General features: G+C 38.5%; 1 protein-coding gene across 2 annotated transcripts in view; it reads right to left on the bottom strand.

Moving 5' to 3' along the window:
• Positions 1 to 4,583: 4,583 nt before the first annotated feature.
• The window catches only part of LOC139537587 (opioid-binding protein/cell adhesion molecule-like), a 345,719-nt gene continuing 335,687 nt past the window's right edge, over positions 4,584 to 14,615 (bottom strand). For both annotated transcript variants that reach the window (XM_071339070.1, XM_071339069.1), the window contains one exon: positions 4,584 to 12,802. In XM_071339070.1, the coding sequence (XP_071195171.1) occupies positions 12,699 to 12,802 (104 nt within the window). In that variant the 3' untranslated portion in view covers positions 4,584 to 12,698. The remainder of the gene's footprint in view (positions 12,803 to 14,615) is intronic.

The raw sequence follows: 14,615 nt of genomic DNA, 5'->3' as shown, positions 1-14,615 counted from the left end.
TTGTTGACTGATAATACAAGGAGTCTCCGCTGTTACTTCATGATCAATGCAAACCGGCTATCCTCAGTTGGCAGTCGGCACAGCTGGTGGCCATCAATAGCAGATAGCTAGGCAGCCACTTCCCAGCTTTTAAAGGCATTGAAGCACTTGTTGGTTCTACATTTAAGGAGTACATAAAGAAGTCTACATTCTGAAAGCGTAATGACTGAATGTTTGTTGTTAATTTGACCAGTTTTTGAAAGATAAATGTACATCATATCAAATTTGTAACTTAACATGCCAACTTCAAAAGGGCTCTGCCTAATTCTGAATATTCCTCCTTGTCCATAATATGTCAGTGTAATTGCATACATACTGCATACTGGCAAGCTAAAATCAAGTGGTGTGATATTCAGGCTAACATGTTTAATGTGCATTGGGTCTTGTAAATAACAACACATGTATAGTCAAGTGTTTAACACTTTACATTTAGCTGGAAATGGGTTTTCTTACAGCTTACGTCAGTAGTTGGCTCTTCAGAAGCAGAGTATAGATTTTAATAGTAAGAGACTGGACAGGCAGATTGGTTGTGCTTGACCTAGTACCCAAGTCCATGATAGACATTTAAACATGGGAGACAAGTCATAGTCTGTCTTGCCACGTAAACCATATCTCCCCTCACTTTCTCAGTGTTATATCCCCTTCTAATTAGTGTCAAAGTTGAGTCACGAAGTTAATGATCCTTCCTCACCAATTGTTTATTTCTCCCACCACCAATTTTATCACTCAAGGCAGCAGACGATCTTAATGGCGGGTAAATACTTTTGATTGGCACAATAAATATATCCTCACAGGCCCGTGCGAAGCTGACTGAGGAACATAGGATTGTTTGTGGTGGTTATGAGAACCAAAGTGAATACCATCTGTTCTGAAAGGAACCAGGGTCGGCTCGTTCCACGTAATTACAAGAGTGGGAACTCAATCCGGAAACAGGATTTTTTTACTCGCACTTTCATGTTTCTTTCTCTCATCTTTTTCTTATTTTTTCTTGCAAAAAAGGCCTGTTAGCCTGCTTGACTGTGAAGCAGTAATGATGGGTGGAAATCTTGGAGAGCTCCCTCCATGTGTTGCAACATGAAAAAAGGCCCTTTTCAGGGACCCGTCTGGACTAGAATGCGTTGGTCAAATCAATGCTATGTTTAACTAGGTTAGCCCTGTGAAATTTCTTATTTTGTCTGCATGCTGAATGCTCATTCGTACAACTAATTTACTGCCGTGTAGCAAATCTTGTTAGTGAGTCTCGTCCATTCAAATTATTTGATTGTTCATTGTGTGGCTTTAATACATTCAATACACACTTATTGTATTAATGCCCTCACATTATGAATTATAGGATTTAACTAAAAAGTGAATCACTTCTACTATTCCCTAGCCAGGATTTATCTACTCAACAGTCTGAATCACTTCTGCTATTCCCTAGCCAGGGTTGAACTTTTCAAAAGTCTGAATCACTTCTACTATTACCTAGCCAGGATTTAACTACTCAACGGTCTGAATCACTTCTGCTATTCTCTAGCCAGGGTTGAACTTTTCAAAAGTCTGAATCACTTCTACTATTACCTAGCCAGGATTTAACTACTCAACGGTCTGAATCACTTCTGCTATTCTCTAGCCAGGGTTGAACTTTTCAAAAGTCTGAATCACTTCTACTATTACCTAGCCAGGATTTAACTTTTCAAAAGTCTGAATCACTTCTACTATTACCTAGCCAGGATTTAACTACTCAACAGTCTGAATCACTTCTACTATTCCCAAGCCAGGATTTAACTACTCAACAGTCTGAATCACTTCTACTATTCCCTAGCCAGGATTTAACTACTCAACAGTATGAATCACTTCTGCTATTCCCTAGCCAGGATTGAACTTTTCAAAAGTCTGAATCACTTCTACTATTACCTAGCCAGGATTTAACTACTCAACAGTCTGAATCACTTCTACTATTCCCTAGCTAGGATTAAACTAAAAAGTGAATCACTGCTACTATTCTCTAGCCAGGATTTAACTGCTCAAAAGTCTGACTTACTTGTACTATTCCCTAACCAGGATTTCCCCTTTACTACTGCCATAGACCTATACCCACCTGCCATCACAGTAGATAAGGCACATCCATTTCTATATTTAATCTATTTCAGGAGTAAAATGGGCATACTGTGTAGGTGGTGTATTGGACTTGTGAAGTTCTCTTGATATTTTGTGTGATTCAGGAGTGTTGTCAAACGGTAACATAATTAGCAGGCATGGGTAGGCTAGAACTAGAACAGATCAAATGACAACTCATACAAACAAGAAAATACATTTTGTAGAGGTGAGTTCATTATTAACTCTTTCAATCAAGATAAATTGTACAAATGAACATTGAAATTATACAGATAACTCACTGTACGGACTAGATTGTAAGAAAATCCCTGTGCCGCTCATGCGCTCATACAAATAACATGAAAGAAAATGTTTTTATTGAACGAGTTAGATCCATATATTCATAATATTAGTCTATCACATCAAAAAAGGATGGATACTAAACATACTAATACTAAATTAAAATAGAAAGCAAGTTAATTAAATGATCAAGCTACTTAAACGGCTATGGGAAGACATTCATTGTGTTCCCATACTCGTTTATTTCTACAATACTACCAAGTCATGGTAATCAAGTATCAATACAATTAAAACTCATTCAAGGTGATTTGTTGTGAGGGTTTTTTGTGGTTGGCGTAGCAGAAGTGGTTTTAATGTACTTTGGTGTTCATCCTTGGGCTTGAAATATGGCACATCTTCTGTGTTGCAAGTCAAGGAGCAAATGCATTACAGTGAAGGCTGGGCTTAATTTGGTTTTGCACGATTCATTGGCTACATAGGCCAACACTGTTTCAAAACTAACGGTGGTATCAGCAAAGAAATACATCAGTGCCGAGGCATCCGGAAAACATGACCTCTTTGGGGAGTAAACCAAAACGTGATTAATGAGGTGACAGTCATCTACCTTCATCCGCATCCTCATCCCTTTTGTCTAGGGCCAATGAATGTGCTGTCTGACCACAAAAGATGGAATCCAGGGAATGATCACCCTTTGTCCTCCCTATGTATTCCACATTTTAACTGGCTGTTTTACCTACTTCCCGGACGATATTCCATATGGAGTTCTTTATCTACAAATGCCTGGTGGTGAGATAGACAAAGCCAAATGCATGCAGAAATCCAGATAAACAAACAAGCATTTAATGATCTGTATAGTACATGACATTTATTTGTTTGGCGGTGGAGCATTCTGAATACCGTTTACTTGCTTGCTGATTATTGGCATTGGTTTCATATGATAATTGTAAGTGGCCAGTGAAGTCATAAATACTGTGGACAAAAACAAAACATTGTTGCAGTGTATTTAATGTTATGTTATTTGACAGTCAATTCAACCTTTTTATTTGATCGACAAGTTCCTACAAATGTATGTATTTTTTAAAGTCTGTGTTGATCCATGATAATCTCATTAGTTGCATTATAGAATGTTTATTCTGTTGGATGTAGGCATGATGTTTTAGTTACACTTTATTTGAACATTAACACTTAACACTTTTAATACTTAATGCCAACCGGTACAGAATAAGGCTGTTTTATTTACTTTACTATGAACCCTTATAATGGCTTATACTATGTTATATTGTTCCTAGGCTGTCATTGAAAATAAGAATTTGTTCTTAACTGACTTGCCTAGTTAAATAAAGGTAAAATAAATAAAAATATTTCTATGCAACAATAATTCAACAACCAAAAAATAGCTGTTAGACTTTACACAATAAGATGTATCAACAACTAACATCTAATTAATTGAATATACAACTAATTGAATTGATTATTTCAACACAGCCATTGCTTTTTGTTAGTTGGCTAGATTCATTTAACATATCCCTATCACGTGTACACATTCTTTCTTATGTAAGGAGTTGGATGAAAAACATTGTTTACATCTGTACATTTAATTAGGCTTCTGCTTGTTGCTGTAAATACACAACGGGTCTGTCTGATGACATTGCCGTTTGAGATGTTCTACTTTGCGACAGCTGTCATCAGGCCTGTGGTGGATGGAGACAGTGCTGTGATACCACTGTCTTCTAAAAGTTCTTAATTAAAATACTCTAGAGTCATTTGAGTGTTTACAAAGGAAGCACACCGAGAATGACGAACAAGGTTCAATATTATGTTGAAGTCAGTTCCCTAACTCGGAAGCCAGTTTCTATTTGATGAATGCAATAAACACATTTAGATGGAAACCTGATAGATGGACCCAACAGATGGATTATCAAACATGTCTGACAGGTATCTTGCAACAGACTATCTACAGTACAATGTACATTTTAGAACACCCTCATACCTAACTATCAGCCAACACTGAAGGTTAGCGGTGAAGAATAGCATCTGTTCATTCTTAATTTCTTAGTAAAAGCCCAAAGCAAGTTCCTCTGAGAGTGCACATTCCTATATACTGTTTATGAGATATGAGGTATTCTTTTTGTTCATATATATAATTGTGCCAAGGGATAAAACACATATTTAGAGGAAAATATCATGATGCTTTATTACACTAAACAGATACAACCATCTCTTACTCTTTCTCAAATAGAAAAGACAACTATGCCTTAACATGCACAAATAGTTCAATATTGGTAAGTTCATTTAGTTTCTTGCCAAAAGTCATTGACATAGTTTTTGTTAATACTTTTGACAGAATAGAAAGGAAACCAAAAGCTGAAAAAAGAAAATCTACAATACCATTTCATTTACAGATAGTGAATACCTTGACAAGTTACACGGAAAAACAAATGTGCAGCATAGTATCTCCTGTAGTCAATAAACAAGGCAACAGTATCTTCACATTTGAATGCCAATAAAGTCGACCACTCATAAATTCCTGTTCCCAGTTTGATTGAATGGGATGAAGATCACCATTTAGGGTGGAACACTATTTTGAGATTACTGCACATGCCTCATACTTTGGTGCAAATCTTTCATTGACGTCATTGCATGGTTTACGTAAAATTTGAGTAATGTGCATATCTCAAGCTATGATTTGTCCTATGTGTAACTGCCAAATAGCTATTTGAATTCTGCTCCAAAAACCCTCACTCTCGTCATTGGTGTTGGGGCAGTTACAATACAAATTAAATAACTATATGGCAGTTACGTTTGCCAAGACCCACACATGTTTACAAACATACATTAGGGGCTCACTGTGGGTGGAAACTGAGATTAAGTAGTGCTCCTTTTAAAGTGCATATACAGTAATGTGTCAGATGTTTTCTTATTCTAGCATGACATTTGCATGTGGTTGAGTTATTGTACGTCATTCAGATGTGTAATAATTGGAGCAGAATGTATGTACAGTATGTATACATGTATTATGCCCTGAAGCTGGTTAACGTTGCATTTTATTTATCTGAGAGTGCAAGTGCCAGCGATGCAGTCAAGGGCATCATGTGCGGACACTGATAGCATAGAGCTCTTCTTTACAGATTAATACGTTGCTGTACTTAATATTTTGTGAGGCTACAAACGTATGAACCCCCTTAGTTTGAATCAACATGATGCCGTTAAGTGCAATTGACATTAGTTGTTTTCTACGAATTGTAAAATAATTGTGGAAATTGCCATATTTATTGTATTGTAACCTGAAATTGAAAAAGAGACTTCAAGACAATTGATATTGGAATTAAATTGAAACATTCACAATATGCATATCAGATGGAATTGCATTGCTGTTTCCAGATAATACTGTTGCTGTTGAGTGTGATATACTTAGCCTGGACTACAGTGTGGTACCAACTACATAAATATATATACTTTTTTAAAGCACACAAGGCACAATGCTCACATGATATAGATAGTTGTATACTCTATATACCCTCTCTTTCAGTTATACTGCGTACCTCACAACGTACTGCTATTGTTCACAGATTATCATGTTTTATGATAAACTACCTTGAAAGTTTCACTTCCATGTGTTGAGACACTGCAACCCATTATTTTTTATCTTTATTTAGCTAGAGAACAAATTGCTTTTGGGACTTTGCTGAATTATCCGTTTAAAATAATGGTGCAGGAAAAAAACAGTGTACTTTTTCAGATTGCGTATTAGTTGTATATTATGTTGGGTTTGATTGGCGTTCATACCGTTAGCTAGCTGGACATAATCATTTTTTGCATCCAGACATACTACTTGGTAACACTTCCTATCTGTGTGCTATTTGCTAAAGGAAATCATTATTAACAAACATGAACGAAGTAATGTAAAACAATTAGAAAACATACCTATTACTTGCCAAACACTGGGCCTTGTTACAAAGGGATTATCATTTGACAATAATAATTTGTGAAAGGTTTCCTATGCAATTTTTGTCTGTTTATAGTTTTGTAGAGAATAAATAAACGAAATAATGAATATGGTTCATTAATTATTAATAGACAATTACAAGCTGTTATTGACAGCATATGTACAGTGTTACCCAGTACACAGTATGGTTAATGCTTTGACTGGTTTTACTGTATAGTGGATGGGGTTTGATCCAAGAGAGAAAACAACAACAGCTCCCTATCTAGCAGCTTAGTTTAGTCATGTATGTTGACTCCAGGAATGGAACATTTAAAGTAGATATTGTTTCCACAGGATCTAAATCTATCTTTTGATCCTCTCCTTGTCACAACTGCAAGATTACAGTTATGACTAATACGCTGTTCATGATGATTTATACACAGATTCATATTGAACTTTGTTTTTGACGGTGTGACTGCACTTGTGTAGGCTACAAAAGCTTTCCTTTCACTTTCAATTTATCATTTTTTCGTGGATGAGTTACAACAGTCAGCAGTTCTTCATAAATAAAAGTGCAGACATTGGAAAACTTAGAAGAAATACTAATTTCTGTTTTTAACTGTGGATCAAAGGTTTCAAGCCACTTTGCCCCTTAGGGCCACTGTACATGGGTGGGGGAGTGACAAGAAAAACAAAAGCGTTTAGCCTTCTGTCCTAGGGGACAACAGTCTTTATAATACTCACTTTTTACATATAAACAGCACGTTCAAAACCACACCGTAGGCTGATGTTTGTGTATTGACAACATTTAATTTGATCTGTATTCATCCAGTAACAGTCAATCATTGAATATTCTATTTTTTCAAATGCAATGCACTACATAACCTTAGTTTGTCTTCTCTTCATTTGTATGGTTATTGTGGGGATAACACTGACCATTTACATATAGAGCAAAGTGGAATGTTGGCTTTAAGTCAACCACGTTTTGCTATGATATTAGCATTGTGATTTCCTGATTTATTGAGCTTTAACAGACTAACCCAGTTCACCAGTCTTCACTATGGGCCCGATTCCGACCCGAGTTAATGGCACGTAATTCCCTTTTTATGCACTTCTCTATGCGTACTCTGACGAACTTAAGCATGAGACTAAAGTGCTATTCACCTGCTATTTGTTTTGGTTTGAGCTGGAATAAATGAAGGTGTGGCGGAGCTGTGTCTACAGATACTCCATATTCTGACCTTGCCTTAATTCCACCACCTTTACCAACAGGTTCCAAGTGGAAAAAGCATCTACTTAATTTTTTTGATAGAAATACCACCATTCTCCATGCACTGTAATAACTTGACAAAAGCTATGTAAATGAGTAATCTGTTTGGATAAGGGAAATAACATTTGTTTTAGATCTATTTTACCTTATAATCACAAACGTGAAACCAGACAAATGTAAACCAGTAATATGGCAGCAAACTGAAGAATATCAACATAGTAACACAGTAAAGTTTAAGAAATGCCGTGCCATTATGCAGAATTTAAATTGTAAGGCCTTATAGCAGGGATGGGCACTCTCAAATGTCTACCCCGACTTTCTCCGTTTCCATTTCTATCATGTTAAATATTAGCCATTATAGTATTGACTGTCAGTAGGCCTAATAACCACACATATTTAACTGCCTATTTACTGTTATATCCCTTCAGTTGGTATAGCCTACATTATCATTCCATTTAATTCCAATGTTTCATTTACCTTCATTTGCTTCCTCTGTAAACGCCATCACGGCCATGTGGTTGTTGCTGAGGATCATTAGTAACAGTTAATAGTATAAAAAAAGACATATAGGCTAATTAAATCGTTATGGAGCAGAGCGCAGACCAAGCCATAACAGTTTGAACCCGACGCATGGCCCAATACTTGGCAGTGTCATCACACAGTTCCATGGTTAGTGCAGGCAATAGATGAGGGTATAGCCTACTTTTGTACACTATTCTCCCTATTATAATGATATGTACACTATTCTTCCAACATTACCATGGGATAAAGAACTGAATGTGGCAATTTTTCAGAATGAATCAAACCACGGTTTTCTTTCTTCCGTGCATATACATTATTTAGTTGGCTTTCTTTCATTGATCTAACTAAACGGTACACCGTATTCAAAAGGGATGGCTTAAGATAAATGTACTGAAAACTCCACAAGAAAAAATCTGTTGGACAGCAAGTAGGAGATATTCAATGAATGAATTACATTTATTCAGCGCACGCAAGGGAACCACGCCTGCAAAGCCCTTTACGCACCTTCATAAAGTGCGTAGGAAAGGCGTGCGTACGAAAGGCGTAATTTCCTAAGTCGGAATCTGGCCCTAGAAAGAGGGCCCAACTTTAGCCATTATGGTCTCCAAAATAGCCTTGTCTGTGTTTGTACGTGCATGCCTGCACATGTGTGTGTGTGTATATATATACATACACACTCCTCTCTGCTGCTGCCTGATAACCATGCAGTTTTGGGACGAACCCAACATGCAACAAACCAGGTGTTGATGGCATTGTGGGGCAGCTGTGCGAAGGCTGATCAGAAGTGACAGCTGTGACATTGAATGGTTCTTATTCATCTGAAAGAAAAGGGGAAGATGTAACAGCTTGAGCCTCCCCATATAGATAGTTGATAGAGATACAGGGGACAGAGATATCCTCAGCCTTTATTATTCCACCCTCTGATTGAGAGAACACTGGGGTCAGGGCTTCTGTCAAAGATTAAAAGGTCGCTTGAGGCATTCAAAATGACTCCCCTTGTAGCACAATGAATACTTTTACAGTGTAGTGCTATATGGTGTTTTAACAGCTTTTACAGTGTAGTGCTATATGGTGTTTTAACAGCTTTTACAGTGTAGTGCTATATGGTGTTTTAACAGCTTTTACAGTGTAGTGCTATATGGTGTTTTAACAGCTTTTACAGTGTTGTGCTATATGGTGTTTTAACAGATGTGTGTGTCAACTTGTGGCATTAGAGGTAACAATACATTAAATAATTGTGCAGTCTTTTCTGTTCCAGTTCAGGTTATTTTGATAAAATTCACTTACAGTAGCTTTTTCAATGATATTTACTTGGGGGTGGGGACAACTCTAGTGAGATCAAATGGCAAGCTATGTTTGTTAAAGCAAATTACTTGTTTTTCAGTGGACATTTTATAATGAAAACTTCAGAGCCTTAATTGGATACAAAGCATATTCCCACACTTCACTGCATCAGCCTCAATCTAGACATGACTCGCATACTGTACGTTGTTTCATTTTGTGTGGGCTATCATGGGTAGTATTGTGTCACATACTCAAAAGGACTGAGGACTTCTTTGTTTTAACAGTTCATAATTTATGGACAATGTAAAACCTTATCTCCAGCTGACATGTTGATTACTCACCATAATGGTTATATCATTGCGATTCATGGACTCACTTGATCAAAACAAATTGTTGGCACTATATGTTATGACATGGGAGATCGGCAATGCTATAGCAAACAGTAAACCATGCAGGTAAAGTACACGAGAAACACACATTCTAAACTGGAGGAAACACATCATGTGGTTCAGTGAATTTCTGCTAGGCCCTTTGCAGAATTATAATTGATTGTGACAGTAATTTAGGTAATCAGGCAACGTAATTAGGAAACCATTCTTAAATCAGAAACCTTTGTCTGTTCAAAAGATATGCAGCTATGCACATCTAATATACACACCAGCCTCATTGTTTATTTGAAAATGTCCTAAAACAGTGAAAAGACACAAACCTACTGACATTGACAGCGTTTCAATCCATCTCTGGTCAATGCAGAGGGCTGACTTCTGGGTTTATAGTCTCTTTATAGTCTCTCTGACTTCTGGGTTTATAGTCTTACCATTTAAAGAGAGAGATGATTCATTTCTCTTCACTTCATGTAGTGGGGAGTGCAGAACACATTTCTACATAAACTCAGCAAAAAAAGAAATGTCCCTTTTTCAGGACCCTGTCTTTCAAAGATAATTCGTAAAAATCCAAATAACTTCACAGATCTTCATTGTAAAGGGTTTAAACACTGTTCCCCATGCTTGTTCAATGAACCATAAACAATTAATGAACATGCACCTGTGGAACGGTTGTTAAGACACTAACAGCTTACAGATGGTAGGCAATTAAGGTCACAGTTATGAAAACTTAGGACACTAAAGAGGCCTTTCTACTGACTTTGAAAAACCAAAAGAAAGATGCCTTAGGCATGCTGCAAGGAGGCATGAGGACTGCAGATGTGGCCAGGGCAATAAATTGCAATATCTGTACTGTGAGACGCCTAAGACAGCGCTACAGGGAGACAGGACGGACAGCTGATCGTCCTCGCAGTGGCAGACCACGTAACAACACCTGCACAGGATCGGTACATCCGAATATCACACCTGCGGGACAGGAACAGGATGGCAACAACAACTGCCTGAGTTACACCAGGAATGCACAATCCCTCCATCAGTGCTCAGACTGTCCGCAATAGGCTGAGAGAGGCTGGACTGCGGGCTTGTAGGCCTGTTGTAAGGCAGGTCCTCACCAGACATCACCGGCAACAACATCACCTATGGGCACCAACCCACCATCGCTGGACCAGACAGGACTGGCAAAAAGTGCCCTTCACTGACGAGTCGCAGTTTTGTCTCACCAGGGGTGTTGGTCAGATTTGCATTTATCGCCGAAGGAATGAGCGTTACACCGAGGCCTGTACTCAGGAGAGGGATCGATTTGGAGGTGGAGGGTCCGTCATGGTCTGGGGTGGTGTGTCACAGCATGATCGGACTGAGCTGGTTGTCATTGCAGGCAATCTGAACACTGTGCGTTACAGGGAAGACATCCTCCTCCCTCATGTGGTATCCTTCCTGCAGGCTCATCCTGACATGACCCTCCAGCATGACAATGCCACCAGCCATACTGCTTGTTCTGTGCGTGATTTCCTGCAAGACAGGAATGTCAGTGTTCTGCCATGGCCAGCGAAGAACCCGGATCTCAATCCCATTGAGCACGTCTGGGACCTGTTGGATCGGAGGGTGAGGGCTAGGTGCCATTCTCCCCAGAAATGTCCGGGAACTTGCAGGTGCCTTGGTGGAAGAGTGGAACTGGCAAATCTGGTGCAGTCCATGAGGAGGAGATGCACTGCAGTACTTAATGCAGCTGGTGGCCACACCAGATACTGACTGTTACTTTTGATATTGACCCCTCCTTTGTTCAGGGACACATTATTCCATTTCTGTTTGTCACGTCTGTGGAACTTGTTCAGTTTATGTCTCAGTTTTTGAATAATGGTATGTTCATACAAATATTTACACGTTAAGTTTGCTAAAAATAAACGTAGTTGACAGTGAGATGACGTTTATTTTTTTGCTGAGTTTATATCCTGTTGGCATCATGTTGTTTTTATTTAACCACTTGTGTTTTGTTTGTAGACACCAACATGAGCTAAATGGTATATTGTGGGATGACACTACAGTATATAGCCAGCGGGAGACCGAATTGTTTGTGCAATGAATAACCTGTTTTCATTGGACATTTCTGCCTGTGTATATCAGCCTTGTCGGTCTCAACTTCCTTTCAAAAAGGTGTAAGCCAATTTCAGACAACGTACAGTCATAATCTGTCTTGGACTATGCAATTCTTCTTAGTGACAACCCCCCCCCCCCCCCCAAAAAAAACGAAATTCTGTACTGTTTATGTTTTAACCATGTTTGTTTTGCTGTGCATGGACTTCATCTGTGACAAAAATTCCTTAAATATTTGATATTGTATTGTTCTGCCTCAGAAATGATAGCACACTATGTTACACTGAAGTTGACATTGTTTATATTGAATGGTCTGTTTATGTTATTATTCTGTTGCATACAACTGTAAAAATACAGTAAATTCAACAATCACAATGTATGTTTTCATTTTTTTGTTGTTTACTTAAGAAAAACGTATGTTATTGTACAGAGATCAAACAAGACATGACACACCAGTAATCCGAATGTACACCTCAATATTTGGGTAAAACCAGTCAACTATCAACACATACATGAACTTTTTGTTTCCCTTTTTTACATATAAAAGTTTAGATTGACACAAACTCTGTAATACTACCATCACCTCAGATCAGCATCCATGTCGACCCTCTCCCTCCCCACCACCCTAGACGTGTCCCGTCTTCTGGTTTTTGTCCAAATGAAGACATACCGCCAATGCACACCAAAAAAAAAAGAAGAGTGAACCAACGATGATATTGGTAGTTCCTTTTGTTCCTTTTCTTCTTCTGGGACCAAGAGTCTTGTTGTTGTTCAGTGCTGAGGAAAGCTGAGGATGAACCGTGTTGCATCAAAACTTGAGCAGGAACAACAAGAAAACAGTCAGCAGGAGGCAGAAGGAGCAGTGGGGCGACAGGCCAGCCCTGTTCACATCATGCATCATAGTCCCGGGGCCTGTTGGGAAAAATAGTTTGATATTAACGTCACTAAGGCATCTCAAGAGGCAGTGCTTCCTCTACCTATCTTCCCCTCCACAACTAAACCAGTGTGGGTTCTATTGGCTTTAACTGACAACTTTAGATGCCTTATCAAAAAAATGGATTGTTGGCTTTAGAGCCCTCTCCTGAAATGTAATTGAGGGGATGGACTGCAAAGAGGTCATCATCAGCAGTAACGCTAGGCATAGAACCAACAAGATGGATTCCTCCTGCACATTGAATAGAACTGGTTCCTTTGAAAACTGAACACAGGCTCCATCAGACACTGGTCATCTTAACAAAGCATAGCAAGAATCTCAAATAGCTTTTTCCACGCAAACACATCATTCATATCAGAGATGACATGGCATTCTGTCCCCTTTGATGATCAAAAGGAAACAAGCAGTACAGAACAAACATTCCCTCAAATCCCTTGGCATGTGAACTGAGGAGCACGACTGAGGCTAGATTTTATTTTTCATGATTGGGCCTTTATAACGTTGAGAATAGAATAGTGTAGGATGACTAAAATGGCTTCTTAATGTGTTTTTCTTGCAGTTTGTTAGTCTTTGTAAACTGCTGGAACTGCAGTCAGAGGAAAAGTTGACCAAACATTGTGGATGACCTAAAATGCTACCCTAAGAAGTTTTCTATGACTCAACAAATTTGTATACTGAGCTATTGTATTCGCTCAATAGCTATTGTATCCAACGAGGCTCAGCTCTTTCACATTATATGCCCCTAGAGATAATCAAAATAAGTTGCTGCTTTTTGTCCTATTCATAGTAACAATGTTAATTTATTTTAATTTATGGCTTTATTCTACATTACATAACTGCAAGTTTGGTTCACTGTGGAGTATTCTACCACAGATTAATAAGACCACTGACAAACAAAATGTATCTATTTGCATTACACCCCACCCCACATACAGGCACATCTACATTTAGGCCAGGATTGAATCAGATCAGCGGTAACCCGCAGTTACCGACAACTGCACAGCATATCATTGCTTTTGTTTAGGCGATGTTGGAGGTTTAACAACAGCCGCAGCTGCTCTTGTGGTCATTGTCACAAAACCACACAATATACAGTTGAAGTCGGAAGTTTACATACACTTAGGTTGGAGTCATTAAAACTCGTTTTTCAACCACTCCACAAATGTCTTGTTAACAAACTATAGTTTTGGCAAGTCGGTTAGGACATCTACTTTGTGCATGACACAAGTAATTTTTCCAACAATTGTTTACAGACAGATTATTTCACTTATTTCACTGTATCACAATTCCAGTGGGTCAGAAGTTTACATACACTAAGTTGACTGTGCCGTTAAACATTTAGGAAAATTCCAGAAAATGATGTCATGGCTTTAGAAGCTTTTGATAGGCTAATTGACATAATTTGAGTCAATTGGAGGTGTACCTGTGGATGTATTTCAAAGCCTACCTTCAAACTTAGTGCCTCTTTGCTTGACATCATGGGAAAATCAAGAGAAATCAGCCAAGATCTCAGAAAAACAATTGTAGACCTCCACAAGTCTGGTTCATCCTTGGGAGCAATTTTCAAACGCCTGAAGGTACCACGTTCATCTGTACAAACAATAGTACGCAAGTATAAACACCATGGGACCACACATCTGTCATACCGCTCAGGAAGGAGACACGTTGTCTCCTAGAGAAAAGTGCAAATCAATCCCAGAACAACAGCAAAGGACCTTGTGAAGATGCTGGAGGAAACAGGTACAAGTGTAACTTTATCCACAGTAAAACGGGTCCTATATCAACATAACC

The sequence above is a fragment of the Salvelinus alpinus genome, chromosome 13 (genome assembly GCF_045679555.1).
Source record: "Salvelinus alpinus chromosome 13, SLU_Salpinus.1, whole genome shotgun sequence".
Taxonomy (NCBI): Eukaryota; Metazoa; Chordata; class Actinopteri; order Salmoniformes; family Salmonidae; genus Salvelinus; species Salvelinus alpinus.
Note: the sequence above shows the minus strand (reverse complement) of the source record. Positions and strands in the feature narration are given on the sequence as shown.